Genomic DNA, 16,632 nt, shown 5'->3' with positions numbered 1-16,632 from the left:
GTTTAAAGGCTAATCCTATGGACCTTAGTAAATTAGAGAAAGTAAGAATCCATAAAGAAAGTCCGAAACGGCATAATTGAAAAAGTTGCAGGCTTGGTGTAATTGAGCCTGTTCGTGGACGGTACTGACTAGTGCAAACTACAGCCCTTGCTCCATAGCACCGATTAAAGCAGAACATGACACTGGTGAAATTTTTGAAGATGACATATTTGATAGTAAGACACTTTACACCACACAGTATCTGAATTACTATAAATTGTATGTATACAATGTTATGTTGAATAAAATATATGTTATGTTATATACAAAATTCATGTCCCTTGGGCCAGAAATGGTTTACTGGTGAGCGATCTAGTGTTACTATCACTTGTCAAAATATAGTATGTGCAAAGTTTTGGTCATTATTTTTGTTTTGTTAAAAACATTAAAAAGCTAAATTTTCAAAACTGTCCCATTTTCTAAGCAATTCTTTTAAATGTTTTTTCCATATACATCTAGTACAAGTATAGATTAAAACCACAACACAACTAATTACTCGAGATCATAGCTTTAAAAGCTTTTAAAGTTATGAATTACACACTTAAATGATAATTTTATTGTGTCTTTATTTATATTGCATACTGAGGACATTGCATAAGCATTTTATTTTTCAAAAAAAAATTAGCTTATATGCAGATGTTTACTCTAATTATGCATACAAACTGACGTCATTGTTAACATGAGGCCTTTTATAGTAAATATTTAGGTATGTTATCTGCATATCAAGTGATTTAATGCGGATTGAACAATGTATCCAGTCAGTAACTAGCACGCTTGTGATTTATCAGGTTTATTTGAAAAGTAAACACACATATACTTCAAACTCTGTAGTAAATAATATGGTATTGATCACCTCGCCCCAATCAGTAGATCTACTAAATGACTTTTGGTGTAGTAAAGTAAAATGAGTCACGAATGTATTAACACTGAAAAGATCATATTGCGACTTTTCAGCTTTACTGGTGGAGGAAGACAAAAAGTACTATTAAAGCATTATTTCAGATAACCCTAACCCTAGATGTTTCGTAAGCTACATGTAGATGGATTGCTTTCTTACATTAAATAATCCAAAGGACTATTTGTTTATATTTCCGTAATACTTTGATTTAAAGTCATAGTCAATTTAAGAATATCCATTGACATATAATCATAACCAAATCCGAAATATGTCATTTGTACATTCTGTTTGTCATTCGTACATTCTGTTTCTAAAAAAAGACTAACTGTACTTATCGTTTACATCTCTAAGTCGACTTTAACACAATATAACGATATACGAAAGTTGTTTGATACGTAAATGTGCATTGAATCACAGCGCTAATACCTTAATCGGAACACCTCGACTATCAACTATGATAAATTAAACAAGATAAACAAGGAAATGTGGCGTTTTATAAGTTTACGTAAAGCACCGAGAAGTTGACTTAAATATGTTTTTTAAATAAATAAATAAAATAGAATAAATAAATATATAAATATGCTAAGAACGTATAGTTTCGATTTCGTTTTCGGATTTTTGTTTGACTATTTATACCTTGGCTAATAACCAATGGGACTTTAACACGGAAACACTAGATTAGATTAATAGATAAAGCTAGATTTGCTTTTGATTCAGAAACATTGGAATAAAAAGAACCAACAGTGAGTAGACTGTTTCTTTATCACCCAAAAGAAAACTTAAACTAAATTAAACTTTTTTTAAAATTGAATTTTTGCTTGTTAAAACAGTTAATTTTCGGACAATCAACTGAGTCAGGTCATACTATATTTTAAATCTTTCTTTCGCATGAAGTACTGAAAGGTAGTTTATTATGATATGCTGATATAATTTGCATTCCATCGATGTGTGTCATCATTCGTTATCAATGATTTCTTAACAAAAAAAACTAGCTTAATTCTGACCAAATTTCCATAGACTGATCCCAAACATCTGAGATAAGATATATCAAAGTATTACAGATTATGTTAAAATAGATCGTGGAAAACCCTCCTTTATTTAAATCTCTAGATATTTTATTTGCATCATTGCCAGGTAATCAACTATAAAATTATAAAATCATGTCTTTTGAATCAAGGCTTATGACTTGCAGTTTGGATAGATGTTAGACTGGACTGTGTCGGGGGTGCTGCGTTTAGTGAACGTTGCCTTGCCTTGTTGATTTTTGTTCTCATTTTCAGTATTCTTCCTGTCTGAAAATGCATGGCTCATATCCAAATACTAAGCATTTATCATTGTTGAAAAAAAAGTTTCTACTCAAGCCGGTGCAAGGGGGCGTGAGGGATGTTTCACTTTTTCGTTATCTCTCATGTACAAACTAAATAAATTTTCATATAATTTGCTGTTTTTAATGTTTCCGAGGGATCACTTTTATCCAGATATTTATACATCACAACAGCAGGTGTCAAATGCTGTTAGTTGCCCCGTACTTCACTTCAGTGTTCTTATATTTTTCTGGTCCTTTTGGTTGAGAATTGAGTACCGCACAAGTTGGTGCTAAGGGGCTTGAGGGATGTTACACTTTTTTATTATCCCTTATGTACAGACTCAATCAAACCGAGTCTACAATTATCATGTAATTTTGTTTGTTTTTAATGCTTTCCGAGCGACTATTTTTCATACTGTTTTGGTGACACCTTTTCTTTGTTGTTTTCTCGTCTACGGTAAGTATCTTCCCCTTTGCCCCCAGTTTTATTTCTTTAGTTTAACCCGCCCCCTTCTCCGGGTCTACTGTCCCCTTCCCCTGTGTCCTTCGACTTTGTGGGCATATTGTTCGGTCATTTATTTGTTTTCTTTGAATTTCATTATCAGTTACAAATTATTCCCTATTTTTCAATTATTTATTTGTTTTCTTTGAATTCATTATCAGTTAAAAATTATTTATCATTTTAATGATTAGCCTGTCCGTGCTCTGCCTTGTGCCCTGTCCTGTTTTTGTTTGGGGTCCGCCTGGGCTCCTTACAACTGGTCTTGTTTGATTCAGCCTGTTCATGGACGGTACTGGAAAGTGCAAGTTACCGTCCACGCCTCCTAGCACCGGCTTAAGCGAATTTAAACACAAAAAGGATGAAATTGTTTTGAATTTAGAAAATCATGTTAAAAAATTGTCATGTTTTGGTATCACAGACATACCTTTTGTCAAAATCAGCATGCGTCATTGCTTACGGTCATCTTCAAACTATTTAGATAATACTCTTGCTGTAATGCTGTAGAAAAAGCCCACTCCACGTGAGTCCCTTTTGCATACAAACTTGTTTGGGGATTTTTAAAAGTATACCACTTCCTGAAAAATTGCCCAAAGCTTATTTATTTCCTATATAGCATTTCTAATTGATTCTTTTATCCCTGTTTTCATTTACACAGGGTAACAATGCAAACAAAAATAGAATGCATGTAAAACAGAGAAAAACAGAATCCCTAAAGAAAGCCCGACACAACAAAATTGAAAATGTTGCAGACTCGGTTTGATTGATTCTGTTCATGGACGGTATTGGAATTGAGAGAAATAATCCCTAAAGAAAGCCCAACACGGCACAATTGAAAATGTTGCAGGCTCGGTTTGATTGAGCCTGTTCATGGACGGTACTGTCATGCCCCCTAGCAACGGCTTAAGCAGAATTCAACATTTAAAAACGAAAATGGTGACATTTTAAATTTAGAAACATCCGCGAATGTGTTCATATGGCAGTTATCATGGAACCTTCAATTTGACACGATGGTGCGGCGTATGGTCCCCAAATAATAGAAAGTATGTGCCCTAAACGAGAAAAAAAATGGGCGGAACTAAACAAAATGGAATTTTGAAGGAGATCAGAAATTATGAAGCCTGTATACCATAGACAAGACGCCAACAGAAAATTTAAACAGAAGGCAATATATCTTAAGGGTGTGATTATACAGTAATCAAGTTGGAACACCGGAACCACCCGAGTTGAAAAAGGCCAAGAAGAAACTCAAAGTACCACATAACATGTATACACAACAATAATGTCGTGCTGAACGATCTTCAAGGATCGAAAATATTACATCATTGATTAAATGTACGGGGAGACTTTTTACAGCCGCCACACGGCACAAATAAGACGGATGTGACAATTAAATAGAGAAAATCAGAATTCCTAAAGAAGACCCAACACGATAAGATTGAAAACGCAGACGATCAAACACAAATTATATAATGGATTAAGTTACGACATTTTAGAATCCAATAACTTACGTTTTTGTAATTTATACAAACCGGCGATACTGTTCCGTTAATAGAAATCACGAACACTTATATAAAATGTATTTAGGTATATGTAATGGAGATTTATGATAAGAAAAACTAACAAATGACAGACGATTTGAATTTAGAACAACATGAAAAAGATATAACCTCAAAAACTTATTCTGGTGAATTTTGAACTTTTGGATTCCATAATATGTTAAACTAAATAAAAAATTGATTTGATTACATACTGAATGTAGACTGTTATCTAAATAAGCATGTATGTCCCTTACTTAAATGGAAATGTAATCCTGAGAAAAAAATGTAACAAAAGTATCTGCTTTTAAATTCATATTTTTATTTCATATCAGGTCTAACAGAAAATTGAAAAACATAAATATGAAACAATTACCTACAGCACAGGTGTTCTGTTCGGCGCGTTGATTTATCACTTCCCCTCGCCCCCACCCTTACCCACTCTATAACCCTCCTACCTGTCCAAAACCATGTAATCTTCAGTATTTTTGAAGCATTAATCACAACAAAATTAAATGAAAATTGCAACCTCGGTTTGATTGAGTAGTTTAAAATGTTATTGAACTATTATGTTGTAAAAATTATATAGCAGTGTAAACTGAAATATGAATAGATATAATAGTGACGAGACCAAAATGAAGTAGTGGCGAAAGTTTGTCAAAAGAAGAGGGGCTTAAAAAGGGCTTAGTCCTTCCATTAGAGCCCAAAATCATCCAATCATCCTATAGGTATAAAGAACCGTTTTTCCGATATGTCAAATTCCCAATCGTAATGGAAGTAACGGGTGCAGCAGAGTGCTCTCCCCTTTATTTTTGTACAGAGAATTTTCATTTGTCTGAGTATTCACATGATCAATGAAAATAATTCATACGAAAATAAACGGGAACAATCTCTGCGTTAGTAACTTTCATTTTGGATTGGAAATTTGCAAATCGGGAAAACGGTTCTCATGGTGAGCTATTGTGATCCCCACCGTCCATCGTCGTGCGTCGTCAACCATTTCTTTAAACAACATCTCAAAAACTAATGACTGCACAGTAACCAAACTTTACAGGAATAATCTTGAGTGGTCCCCTGCCAAATGTGTTAAAATGGTTCCAAATTATAGCCCTAGGGTCAAAATTGGCATAAGTCATAGATTTCCCTTATATGCATATAGTAAAAACTGTTCCCATCCACAAACCTTAACCTTGATCATAACTTCTTGGTGTAATGTCTTAAAATATCAACTCCTGTTTTGTATATTTTTAAGACCTGGTTACTTCACTTTTGTATATTAATTGCATTTAGTCCTCAGGTGAGCGCATTGGGGCCAATTGCACCCTTGATTAATATTTTTGTGGGAAAAAGCGAAAATTGAATTAAAAGCATATATTAAATATTAAAACATATTTCAAATGAAAAAGTATTGCAGTTTACAAGGTTTTGGAGAGGTTGGAGGGTTGTAATGTGGGTATGGGGGTGGGGAGTGACCAATCAACGCGCCGAACACCTGTGATCTACAGAATATGATTAAAACACCTAACTTAATCACTAAGCATGATTTCCTTCATTTATTTTCTTTTTCAGGATAAAAAACAAAGGTGATGACCTCGTACAAAAATGATGGGGACTGTGTTCCTGTTCAATCAATGCCCAATGGCGTCTTTATACCATCGAATGGACAAATGAATGGACATGTTATTTATGCTGGTATGATACAATTAGACACTTAAATAGGTGTTTATGCATTCCGTAGCTGACAAGTAAAAATGTCAATAATTTCGTAAACTAAACTTTTCGTGTATCACATTAAACATCATAAAGCAATCGTGCCAATTAACAATGTGTTTTTAAAAGTAGTCCTCTGTTTCATTTAGGTGATCAGATATGCATTCGTGAAATGCCGAAACAATGGAGGCCAACCAAATGGAGTAGAGAAGTACATACATTTTGCTTAAAAACCGCAATATATCAAAAATAGAATAGTTTGTTTTTATTAGATAATGTATATCAAACTAGAACTCTGCGAGTCGGATGTGTCGCCTTGCGAAAAAAAAACAGTAAAGCTGTCACATCGGCATTTTCTTCTTAAATATAGGTTAAATATAAATACCATTCTTACAATATACATGGACCTGAACTTTAGAAGCATTTAAACTGATTGTAACACTGTTACATCAGGATTGATGTAGATTGAATAGCTTTTTGTGTTGGAGAATTGACCCGGACAAAAATAAAGTATATTAATTAACAAAGGGCAATAATTCTTAAATCATGAAGTACATAATGCCGGTTCTTATATATGCACTGCTCTTCTTCTCAGTGAGATCTCTCATCCTATGGATTTTCAAGTCCATAGCTTTTATTGTTTAGGTGAAATGGCCGGTACAAAAATAAAGTATTATAATTATCAAAGAGCAACAACTCAAAAATTAAGAAGCGCAGAGTATCAGTTTTTGTGCACTGCACTTTTTCTTAATGAGATCTCTCATCCTATGAATTTTCAAGTCCATAGCTTTTATAGTTTAGGAGAAGTGGTCCGGACAAATATAAATGATGAAAATTAACAAAGGGCAATTACTCAAAAACATACGTGCAGAGTACCGGTTCTTGTGCACTGCTCTTTTTCTTGTTGTGATCTATCATCCTATGAAGTTGCAAATCCATAGCTTTTAAAGTTTAGGAAAAATGGCCAAGACAAAGTAGGAAAATTTACAAAGGACATTAACTCAAAAATGTACCGGTTTTGTGAACTGCAATTCTTCTTAATGAGATCAATCATCATATGAAGTTTCAAGTCCATAGCTTTTAATAGTTTAGGAGAAATGGCCCGGACAAGGCGACACAACAACGCATTTTAAAAAGGGAAACTAATAATGAAGCTTATGCTTTTCTAACCATTTTAAAACGTGGTAACGGAAAAATGCAAGCATGTCGTAATGATCAATACTTACAGAAAGAGAAAACTTGTCAAAACATTCATTCATAGATCTAGAAAATTTGAAATTGATGCATTTACTTTCGCGCTTATTTTTCAAACATTTTGACGGATAACACCTTTATGTACCTTATTTGTTAATCAAACGCTATGTGAAGTTTCATCAAACCTTGAAAGAGAGAGACAAGACATGTCAAAATGTGAACACAGAATCTTGTAATTCAATGTTCTTCTTAACATTTACAGTATGTACGTTTAGAACTCTAACAACGGTATAATCAAAATTGCCAAATGTTGATTTTTGTAATTGTCATAACTTTCAAAATTATATTTCTCTTGATTTTGTAATAGCATCTATAGTGTATAAAAGACGATTTAATGAGGTTTACACCAAAAGAAGATCCGTTAGTCACGCGAACACGGATATTGATGATTGGACTTGTTGGCGCGGGAAAGTCCAGCTTCTATAATACTTATTGGATGGATACATTAAAGACCACTACGAGGTATTGCTACCTTGTAATTGGGAAAATACGTGTTATAAGATTATAGAATGCTCTTTCAAAAATCCATTTTATTTAGTTCCGCCCATTGTTTACTCGATTAGGGCACAAGCTTTCTATTACTTGGGGACCATATGCCGCTTTTCATGGAATGGCACTAACGTGTCACATTAAAGGCCTATAATAACCGCCGTATAAACAAATCTGCGGATATTTCTAAATTCAAAATTTTACCATTGCATACTAAAATGTTGAATTCTGCTTAAGCCGGTGCTAGGGGCATGGACGGTAGTTTGCACGTGACAGTATCGTCCATGAACAGGCTCAATCAAACCGAGCCTGCAACATTTTCAATTTTGTCGTATTGGACTTTCTGTAGGGAATCTTATTGTCTCTATTTTATCGCCACATCAACGTTGTTTTTGTCTTGTGGAGGTTGTTAAAAGTTGCGCCGTACATTCAATCAGAGATGTCTGATCCTTATAGATTTTTCAGCAAGACATTTTTGTTGTGTTTATAATATATTTAAGTTTTAACTATTTGGCCATTTTCTATTTGGGTTGTTCCAATATTCCTACTTGAATAATGTTGAATTATCCTTAGGTTTGTTGCATGTTTTTTAACTTTGTTTTTTGACGTCTTATCTGTGATGTGCAGTCTTCATAACCTCTGATCCCCTTTCAAAATTCAATTTTATTAAGTTCCGCCTATTGTTTACTCGTTTAGGGCACACGCGTTCTATAAATTGGGGACCATTCGCCACTTTCCATGGAATGGTATAAGCCACTCACATTGACGGTTCCATGATAACCGCCATATGAACACATCTGTGGATATTTCTTAATTCAAAATTTAACCATTTCGTATTTAAATGATGAATTCTGCTTAAGCCGGTTCTAGGAACGCGACAGCACCGTCAATGAACAGGCTCATGAAACCGAGCCTGCAACATTTTCAATTTTGTCGTTTTGGACTTTCTGTGGGGAATCTAATTTTTTTTATTCTATCATATACAAAATCAACGAGATAACATAGCAAAATTATATAGCATATAATATTTGTAATTACCCTTTTCAAACTAAGTGTTGTTTGTAAAATGCTTTAACATTTCGATATCTTTTAATTTTGTCTTTTTATTTAGTTTTCAACGGAGCATTCAGTTTCTTGGTGGTATTTTAACAGAACACCGTCTGCCAATGATAGAGTACATTGCATAGCGTTTGTCATTGATGCAACATCAGTGGACGTTTTATCAGAAAAGGATTTACACAAAATCAGAACATTTCAGAAACTTGCAAAGGAGAGAGGTGTGCTATTTTGTTATCGATGGTTAAAACGTAACGTTAATGCTGCAAATTACTTACTCCTAACATTTTGCTTATTTTTGTTTTGTAACCTTATAATTTGCTTATTAGAAAAAAATGATTTACCCAAAAGAAAAAGTATTTTGCAAATCAAACACATATCTTGTATTTTCCTTTTTTAATTATTAATTGATTAATTATTTCAACATTTTCATAGAAACATTAAAGGATGATTAACCAGAAAACACTTAACCGTTACATAAACACCGAATAGGAGATAAAATGATAAACTTAGTAAATTATTCATTTTTATATTTATAACAGGTATATTGCAGACAGTTGTTCTAACAAATATAGATAATCTCTGTAAAGATGTGAAGAAGGATATTTCGTTAGCCTGTTCGAGCACAAATGTTGAAGAGGCTGTTCAGAAGGTAGCAGACCTGCTAGGTCTTCCACGTAACAATGTCTTCCCAGTAAAGAACTACGAAAATGAGACAGAGCTGGACGACAAAATAAGTATTCTTGCCTTAGCTGCTTTGAAGCAAATGCTCTTTTTCACGGAAGATGCTTTGCAAAAGAAGAAAGAAGAAGCAGAACACGCAAAATGGTCGAAACAGCCATGCAATATCCTTTAAAACGCATCCAACCTGATTCACATAAATAAACGTTATGAAAGTTAAAAAAAAAAACTACAAAGATACATATTTAAGAATCAGTCTCACACAAACTTTAAGTAGTACTTAATCTTCTTTTTACTTATGTAATGTTTTAGACTTTCATAAGCTATACTTTCACACTCTGAAATAAAACTGAATAGTGTGTAGAAGCTTGAACAAGATAAAAGTAATCGTCGCCAAGTCAAGCTAAATACCAAGTCGGAAGACAGTGTTTGATGAAAAGAATTTATTAAAAGTTTTGTTTTAAGTTTAGATTAAACCTCGCACCAAGAGATATTTTGAAAGTTTACTTGATGTAAAAAACAACAAATGTGCAAATACTAATTGTTACATTAAATGTGAATTTTAGATGTACAACGACGGAGATATGGAAGTTATGTTAATAACGTAATCACTTACTTGTACACTTGAAATGAAGATATGGCAATAAATTATGGAAATCTTGTCTGATTTTGCAGAACTATCGGTACTTAATGTTAATTTTTATAGAACTAAGGTTGTGTGGATAGGGAAAATGAAATATTCTCAAAACAGTACAAAAACAAAATGGAAATTAAATGGAAGCAACATCAATTTAAAATAATAGACATAAATTTTCATGTTGACTTAAAGAAAATGATAGATTTAAACTATAGCAAAAGAATAGAGATATATCGAAAGGTTATTCAAAATTGGAAAAGTATAATTCTCACACCAATCGGTTAATTTGCTGTTATAAATTTTATTTTGATTCATCTCTAAATCATATATGTATTTCACTACAAAACCCTTCTGAAGATGTAATCGTGTATTAAATGAAATGTTTTATGGTTTTATTTGGCAAGGAAATGCTAGTTGGAAAAGTTATCTTTACGACAAAATAGATACTCAAACTTTTTTCACTGCGGAAACCATTACTTTGATAAATTTGCAAAAGAAACGACCAATCTTTTTTGGAAGGTCACCTTTACAGCCTTATCAAGTTATATAGAATTACTTTCAATATAAAATCATTCTTTTGGAAAACATCCTTTATTTTATAATAATAACATATCAATTGGTTCAGAAAGCGTATATTTAAAATCGTGGTTCGATGCTGATTTTATAACATAGAACACCTAATAGCATCTTGAGGAAAGTTCTTATCTTATAATGAATTAATTTATAGATACCATGTTCAATATAATATCTTAACTTTCAACGGTATGATTTTATCAATAAAGCAATGTTTAAATAAATATAATATTATCTTATACACCTCACAGAAAAGAATTGCCATACTTTAAAGATATTGTATCAGACATAAATGGAGCAAACCCTTTCTATAATATATTTGATATAAACCAATCAAAGCCCACAAGTATCGATAAATGAACCAAAAATCTTAATTAAATGAATGAAAAATTAAATTTGAAATGTGCCAGTTGCAATGGTTCCAAACAAGAATTTTTCACAGGATTATTGGAACCAATCACCTTTTATACAAAATTAAGTATAAGGAGAGTCCTTTTTGATTTTTTTTGTAGTAATGATGTTGAAAGAATTGAGCACCTATTTTGGCTGTGTCCCATTGTCAAAACATTTATAAAGGAATTTCTTAAAATAAATGAAGAACCTTTTTTATCTTTGGGTATATAAGAAATGATGTTTGGCTATAATGCAAAAGATGATCTATCTAACGCAAAACCACTTATTTTTAGTATACATTTAAATGTGTGTATATCAATGTTAAGTAAAATGCTTGATCTTTCTTTATCAACGGTTGAAGCTAAAAACTTTATAACACAAAAGCTCATGACTGATAAAGAGGGAGCAATCACAAATAATAGGTTATCAAAGTTTGATAAAGTTCGGAGTCTTTTTACAAAAATTATGTCTTTATTTTGAAAAGAAAAAATGTCATATATTGGTGATGCTTTTTAAACTTTTTTTTTAAAATACGGTTATGATTGTGAGTGTGAAAGCATGTGTCGTCCTTGTTTCCTTGTGTTTTTTTTGTGTGTGTGTGTTTTTTCTTTTTGATTGTCTTTTTTGTAAATAACTGTCCTTTCACTATAATAATAAATATTAGTTTGACATCTGGTATACCCCGTTCCTATGCATGATAAAAGATAATTTGTTAAAACCACTGTGGGATGTGCTTTGACCCACAAATGGTTATGTGACGAAGCGAATAAATGGGGTTACCCCATGTGGGGCCTGAAAAGAAGATATGACAAGAAAAGATTTAACGGTTCATAATCGAAAGCATGCTTCTAGATGATCGAAAATATTTCAAGAAAAATCAAATTTAAGAAAAATGTACTGAGATTCTAAAAAAAAAAAAAAAAAAAAACAAGATTCAAGTAATAATTTACATGTTATATGCGATGAATGTCTGATTTTGGCAGTATTTGTCACCATATTTCAACAGCGTGACTTTTTTTTTTAACAATTTGTTTTACATTGCTTTGTCAATGTTAAAGTGAAGATGAAAGCTCATAAGGAAGGATTTATAGAAAGCTGATTCAGGTTCAGAGACATCATGAACAATGCAACATCTCTTGTTGCATCTACCATTGGCTTGATTTACAAACAATCTTTAGCACTTACTGTTCTACCAACAATGATCGAGAATGACGAGAATCATATGAGAATATTGGCTGTGACTGAAATTGAAAAGCAGCTATTGACACCTGTTTTTATATTATGGTTTAGCGTAAACGGATTTATCAAATAAAAATGGTTTTGAAATTATAAACAATGTCATTGCTTCTTTAGTTTTAGAATTTCATTACATACTTTTTATACCATATTGTGAAAACATTAATAATATATGAAAACTGCCATATTCATATTCACAGCTGAAACATTATTTCGTAGGTATGATCAGTAATCAAACCATTTGGAAAATATAAATTTGGTCCTCCTCTGAAAGACTATAAGTAATAATGAAATTCATTTCTGATTAAGTAAAAACAAATTTTGTTCTATAAATATCTATATAATTACAGTAACTTAATAAATCAATCATTCTTTTTGTCATCTTGTAAGTGAACTTTTTACCAAAAGCATGGGGAAAATTCTTTTTGAAGAAAGTCAATTGTCCAAGAAACTACAGACCAAAAATTAACAAACCACAGATTGTCTTTTTACTTTTCCTAAATATGTTTACTTAAGGTTTGTTTATTATCAACTTCCATTCTTTTTAATATTGTTATAGTGGTTACTGTTGTTATAACAGATCAAAAAGTTCTTGGCCCCATGTACTTCCGGTAGTCAGAGAACCCATCTTATGGTTTTACTTTTCAATATAATCGCCCTCTACATCAATGCACTTTGCCTACCTGTGCTCCAACTTGTTTAACCCTTCAAAATAGAACTCTCTATTTTGGTCCTCAAAGAACTCATTGACCGCCTCCATGACACCTTCATTGCTTCCAAAACGTCTACTTCATCACGAAGCTTTGTTTTCAGTTTCGGAAACAGGTAGAAGTCAGAGGGGGCTAAGTCTAAGTGAATATGGGGGATGGGAAAGAATAAGAAAGCCGCAGTCAGTTGCAGTAGCCATCGCAACTTAGGATGTGTGAGCTGGCGCATTGTCGAGCAGGAGCAGAACGCCTTGTGTCAGTTTGCCTTTAATAGTACGACCTTGCTTAGGATAGCCAATCATGATTATCGCCTGACAATCCGAAATAATTTAAGCCATCATCCTCCCTTCTTGAATTTTTATCGGATACTGAACTAAACCAAAGCTTATACCAACTTCCCTACCAATGCTTTGTAGGTCTTCTGTCGCACATGACCAGATCATGCAGTTTCATCGTTGGTGGACTCTTTTGGCCGCCCAGGCCGCCCATCATGCTCTCCCTGACCCTCTTGAATTCAGTAGCCCATGTTTCACAGTGCTATAAGAAGGGGAATTCTTCCCAAGTTTTTCCATGAAGTCTTCATGGATTTCCCTGGGAACATCCCTTTCTTACAGAGGTACTTAACCCATTACTTCATGAACATTTTGTGAAAAATGTCTGTTTTCATTGAAAAGTCTCCCGTTACAAATTCAAATTGCTATAATACTATAAAACTGCTTCAATACTTATCAAACTAACTATCACTATCAAAAACAATTCTATTCACACGAAAATCTATGATAAAAAAGATGACTTTGATTTTGGTATAGTAAATTATCCTTATTTGAATGGAGACGTACCGCATGCAACATCTTACGGGGTTTACATATCTCAGTTAATTAGATTTGCTAGGGCTTGTAACAACGTAAAGGATTTTAACGATCGAAATATTTTCATTACCGGTAAGCTACTGAAACAGGGCTACTGCTATTATAAATTAAGTAATTTTTTTACAAAACTTTACAATCGTAACTTTGATTTAATTTCAAAATTCAATAGTGATCTAAAATCACTTCTGCGACAAGGAATTAGCCAGCCTGATTTTTACGGGGATGTTGTTTACAAACTTCGTAAGATCTTGGGTCATTGTAATTTTTCTGTTGTCTTTACTAAAATTATTAAACGTTTTATTAAAGTTGGTTATGACTCTACTATTTTAAGACATACCGCATGCTTAGTGTTCAACCCATTTACAGTTGGACGCTACGCTTTCCTCTTTTGATTACATCTGACGGACCAAGTGGGAGACTCTATGATGGACAGTTCTTAAAGCCCTTTGAGACTGAATTGCCTAAATGTTCGTCTTCTGTCTTGCTTCGTCGGGCCCTTGTAGGTGATTTTCTTGTTTCTTCTGTTTCCTTTAAGACATTGAGTACTTTTGTTATGGTCATAGGGATTACTTTTATATGTTTCTACATGATCATTTTGGTGTTTTACTTATTTAACCTTTTGTAACCATGACAACTGTTAGAATTTCACTTGGCGGGGATTCATTTTGATTACACTGTCTCGTTTATAGGAACATAATGGGGCTAAGAGCGAGGTTTGGTGCACCATTAACCGGTTAAAACTCCCCAGCAGTATTTATGCTGCTGACCGTTCCAAGGCGGCGCCCCTCTGTAATCCTCAGATGTATGTCTATGTTGTTTCATAATGTTTTGGTGACACTTGTGTCCCTTGTTTTTTCTCGTCTACGGTAAGTACCTTCCCATTTGCCCCTAGTTTTAATTTATTTTATTTATCCCCTTCCTTCCCCGGGTCTCCTGTCCCCTTCCCTTGTGCCCTTTGACTTTATGGGCCTATTATTCAATCATTTATTTGTTTTCTTTTAGTTCCTTATCAGTTGCTGATGATTTTAGTGATAAGCCTGCCCATGCTCTGCTTTGTGCCCTGTCCTGTTTTTGTTTAGGGTCCTCCTGGGCTCCTTGTCGCGTCGGGTGGGGGTTACGTTCGTTGAGTGCCGCCTTTCCTTGTTGATCTTTTTTATCATATTTTTTGGCACAAATGTTGACTGGACCATTGCTTTTCCAACAACATGCTCAGGCTTAAATTTTCTGTTACCATGGCAACGAGGGGACATCTCAAAATTGCCAAAAATCACTATTTTGCGTTGATTTTTTTCCATCAAAATTGAAAGTGCTGCAACTTCTCAATTGATTGAGATAGATTCAAATGCTTTTGAGCGTTTGTTACACGTTACCTTATGATGGATCTGGGGTCATTTTAGCCTCTCACAAGTCCAAAATGTTCTTTTAGTTTCGGGGCGGCGCCGAAAAGGTGGTCACATTTTTAACAACATTTCTCAAACAAAAACAAGTCTTGGGGCCTAAATAAGGTATTTTCTTACCATTTGAGACAACAAAACAGGGTGGTAAAAAGGGCGTTAAAAGGCGAGTATATCGCGTAAAGGGTTAATGAAGACTCGGATTTCAACTTTTTCCTGGGCTCCTTGCCACAGACTCTTGTTGCTGGGTCGGATGGGGCTGCGTTCATTGAACGCCGCTTTTCCTTGTTGAACTTGTTCATCATATTTTATCATGACTCTTATTAAGGTATTAAGGTCCTGCATGTTTCTCATATTGACTATGAAATCCATCATGATGATCACTGTAATTATATTGATAATGACCATTCTCTTCGTGATGGTCTTGATGATGGCCTTTTTGACCAGTTTGATTGTTGTGATGTCTATAGTTACCTTATGATGTTTGTGTACAGGTCTGTCTCCATGATGTTTATATGACCCTCAACATGTGTAATGCCTTTGTTCATCCCCTTCTGCATACCGGAAAGGGGATTATAGGAATGGCATCCGTCTGTCAGTCCGTCCTTCTGTCCGTCTGTCCGTCCGTAACACGTTTGTGTCCGCTCCATAAATTTTAAACCACTGAAAATTTTTTGAAATAAATTGGCACAAGTACTCACTATAATGAGACGATGTGCAGAGCGAAATAATTGGGTTGCTACCCCCAAGGTCAAGGTCAAATTTTAAAAGCTCTTCATTTCATAATAGAAGTCTATATTTTGTTACCGCTCTATTACATTTAAACTACTGAAATTTTTAAAAAAATAAATTGGCAGAAGTAATCACCATAATGAGACGATGTGCAGAGGGCGAAAATTGGGTTGTTATCCCAAGGTCAAGGTCACACTTAAAAGTCAAATGTTTAAAGCTCTTCATTTCATAATAAAAAGTCTAACTTTTACTTAAAACGACATCTCCTCATAAACCGCTAAGCTAATTTCATCCAAACTTCACATGAATGTTTCTTTGGTAGTCAACTTTAAATATTGTTCAAAGAAAACACTTAATATCTTCTTTTAGAAAACAAAAAGAGCTAGAGCTTAAATATTTGGCATGAAACATTATCTAGTCAGTGTCTACCAAGATTGTTCAAATAAAAGCCCTGGGGTAAAAATTGGCCCCGTCCCAAGGGGTCATTATTTTTCCCTTTATGTATATGGTAAAAACTTTAAAAAATGTTCTTTTTAAAAACCCCAAAGAGTTAGAGCTAAGATATTTATCGTAAAACATCTTCTAATGGGTGTCTGCCAAGTTTGTTCAAATAAGGGTCCT

General features: G+C 33.7%; 1 protein-coding gene and 1 long non-coding RNA gene across 2 annotated transcripts in view; both read left to right on the top strand.

Annotated features, from left to right (window-relative positions):
- The window catches only part of LOC132718514 (interferon-induced protein 44-like), a 43,962-nt gene extending 33,831 nt beyond the window's left edge, over positions 1–10,131 (top strand). The window contains exons 6-7 of the mRNA XM_060702215.1: positions 8,845–9,010; positions 9,332–10,131. Of these exons, the coding sequence (XP_060558198.1) occupies positions 8,845–9,010; positions 9,332–9,645 (480 nt within the window). The 3' untranslated portion in view covers positions 9,646–10,131. The remainder of the gene's footprint in view (positions 1–8,844; positions 9,011–9,331) is intronic.
- LOC132718517 (uncharacterized) lies at positions 1,369–7,673 on the top strand. Its single transcript, XR_009624095.1, has 4 exons — positions 1,369–1,680; positions 5,850–5,972; positions 6,140–6,201; positions 7,552–7,673. It is a non-coding gene; the product is annotated as an uncharacterized LOC132718517 (long non-coding RNA).
- Positions 10,132–16,632: the final 6,501 nt, after the last annotated feature.

The sequence above is a fragment of the Ruditapes philippinarum genome, unplaced genomic scaffold (assembly GCF_026571515.1).
Source record: "Ruditapes philippinarum isolate M1 unplaced genomic scaffold, ASM2657151v2 ctg386_1_1_1_1, whole genome shotgun sequence".
NCBI classification, from domain to species: domain Eukaryota; kingdom Metazoa; phylum Mollusca; class Bivalvia; order Venerida; family Veneridae; genus Ruditapes; species Ruditapes philippinarum.
This window is presented reverse-complemented; position numbering and strand designations above follow the sequence as displayed.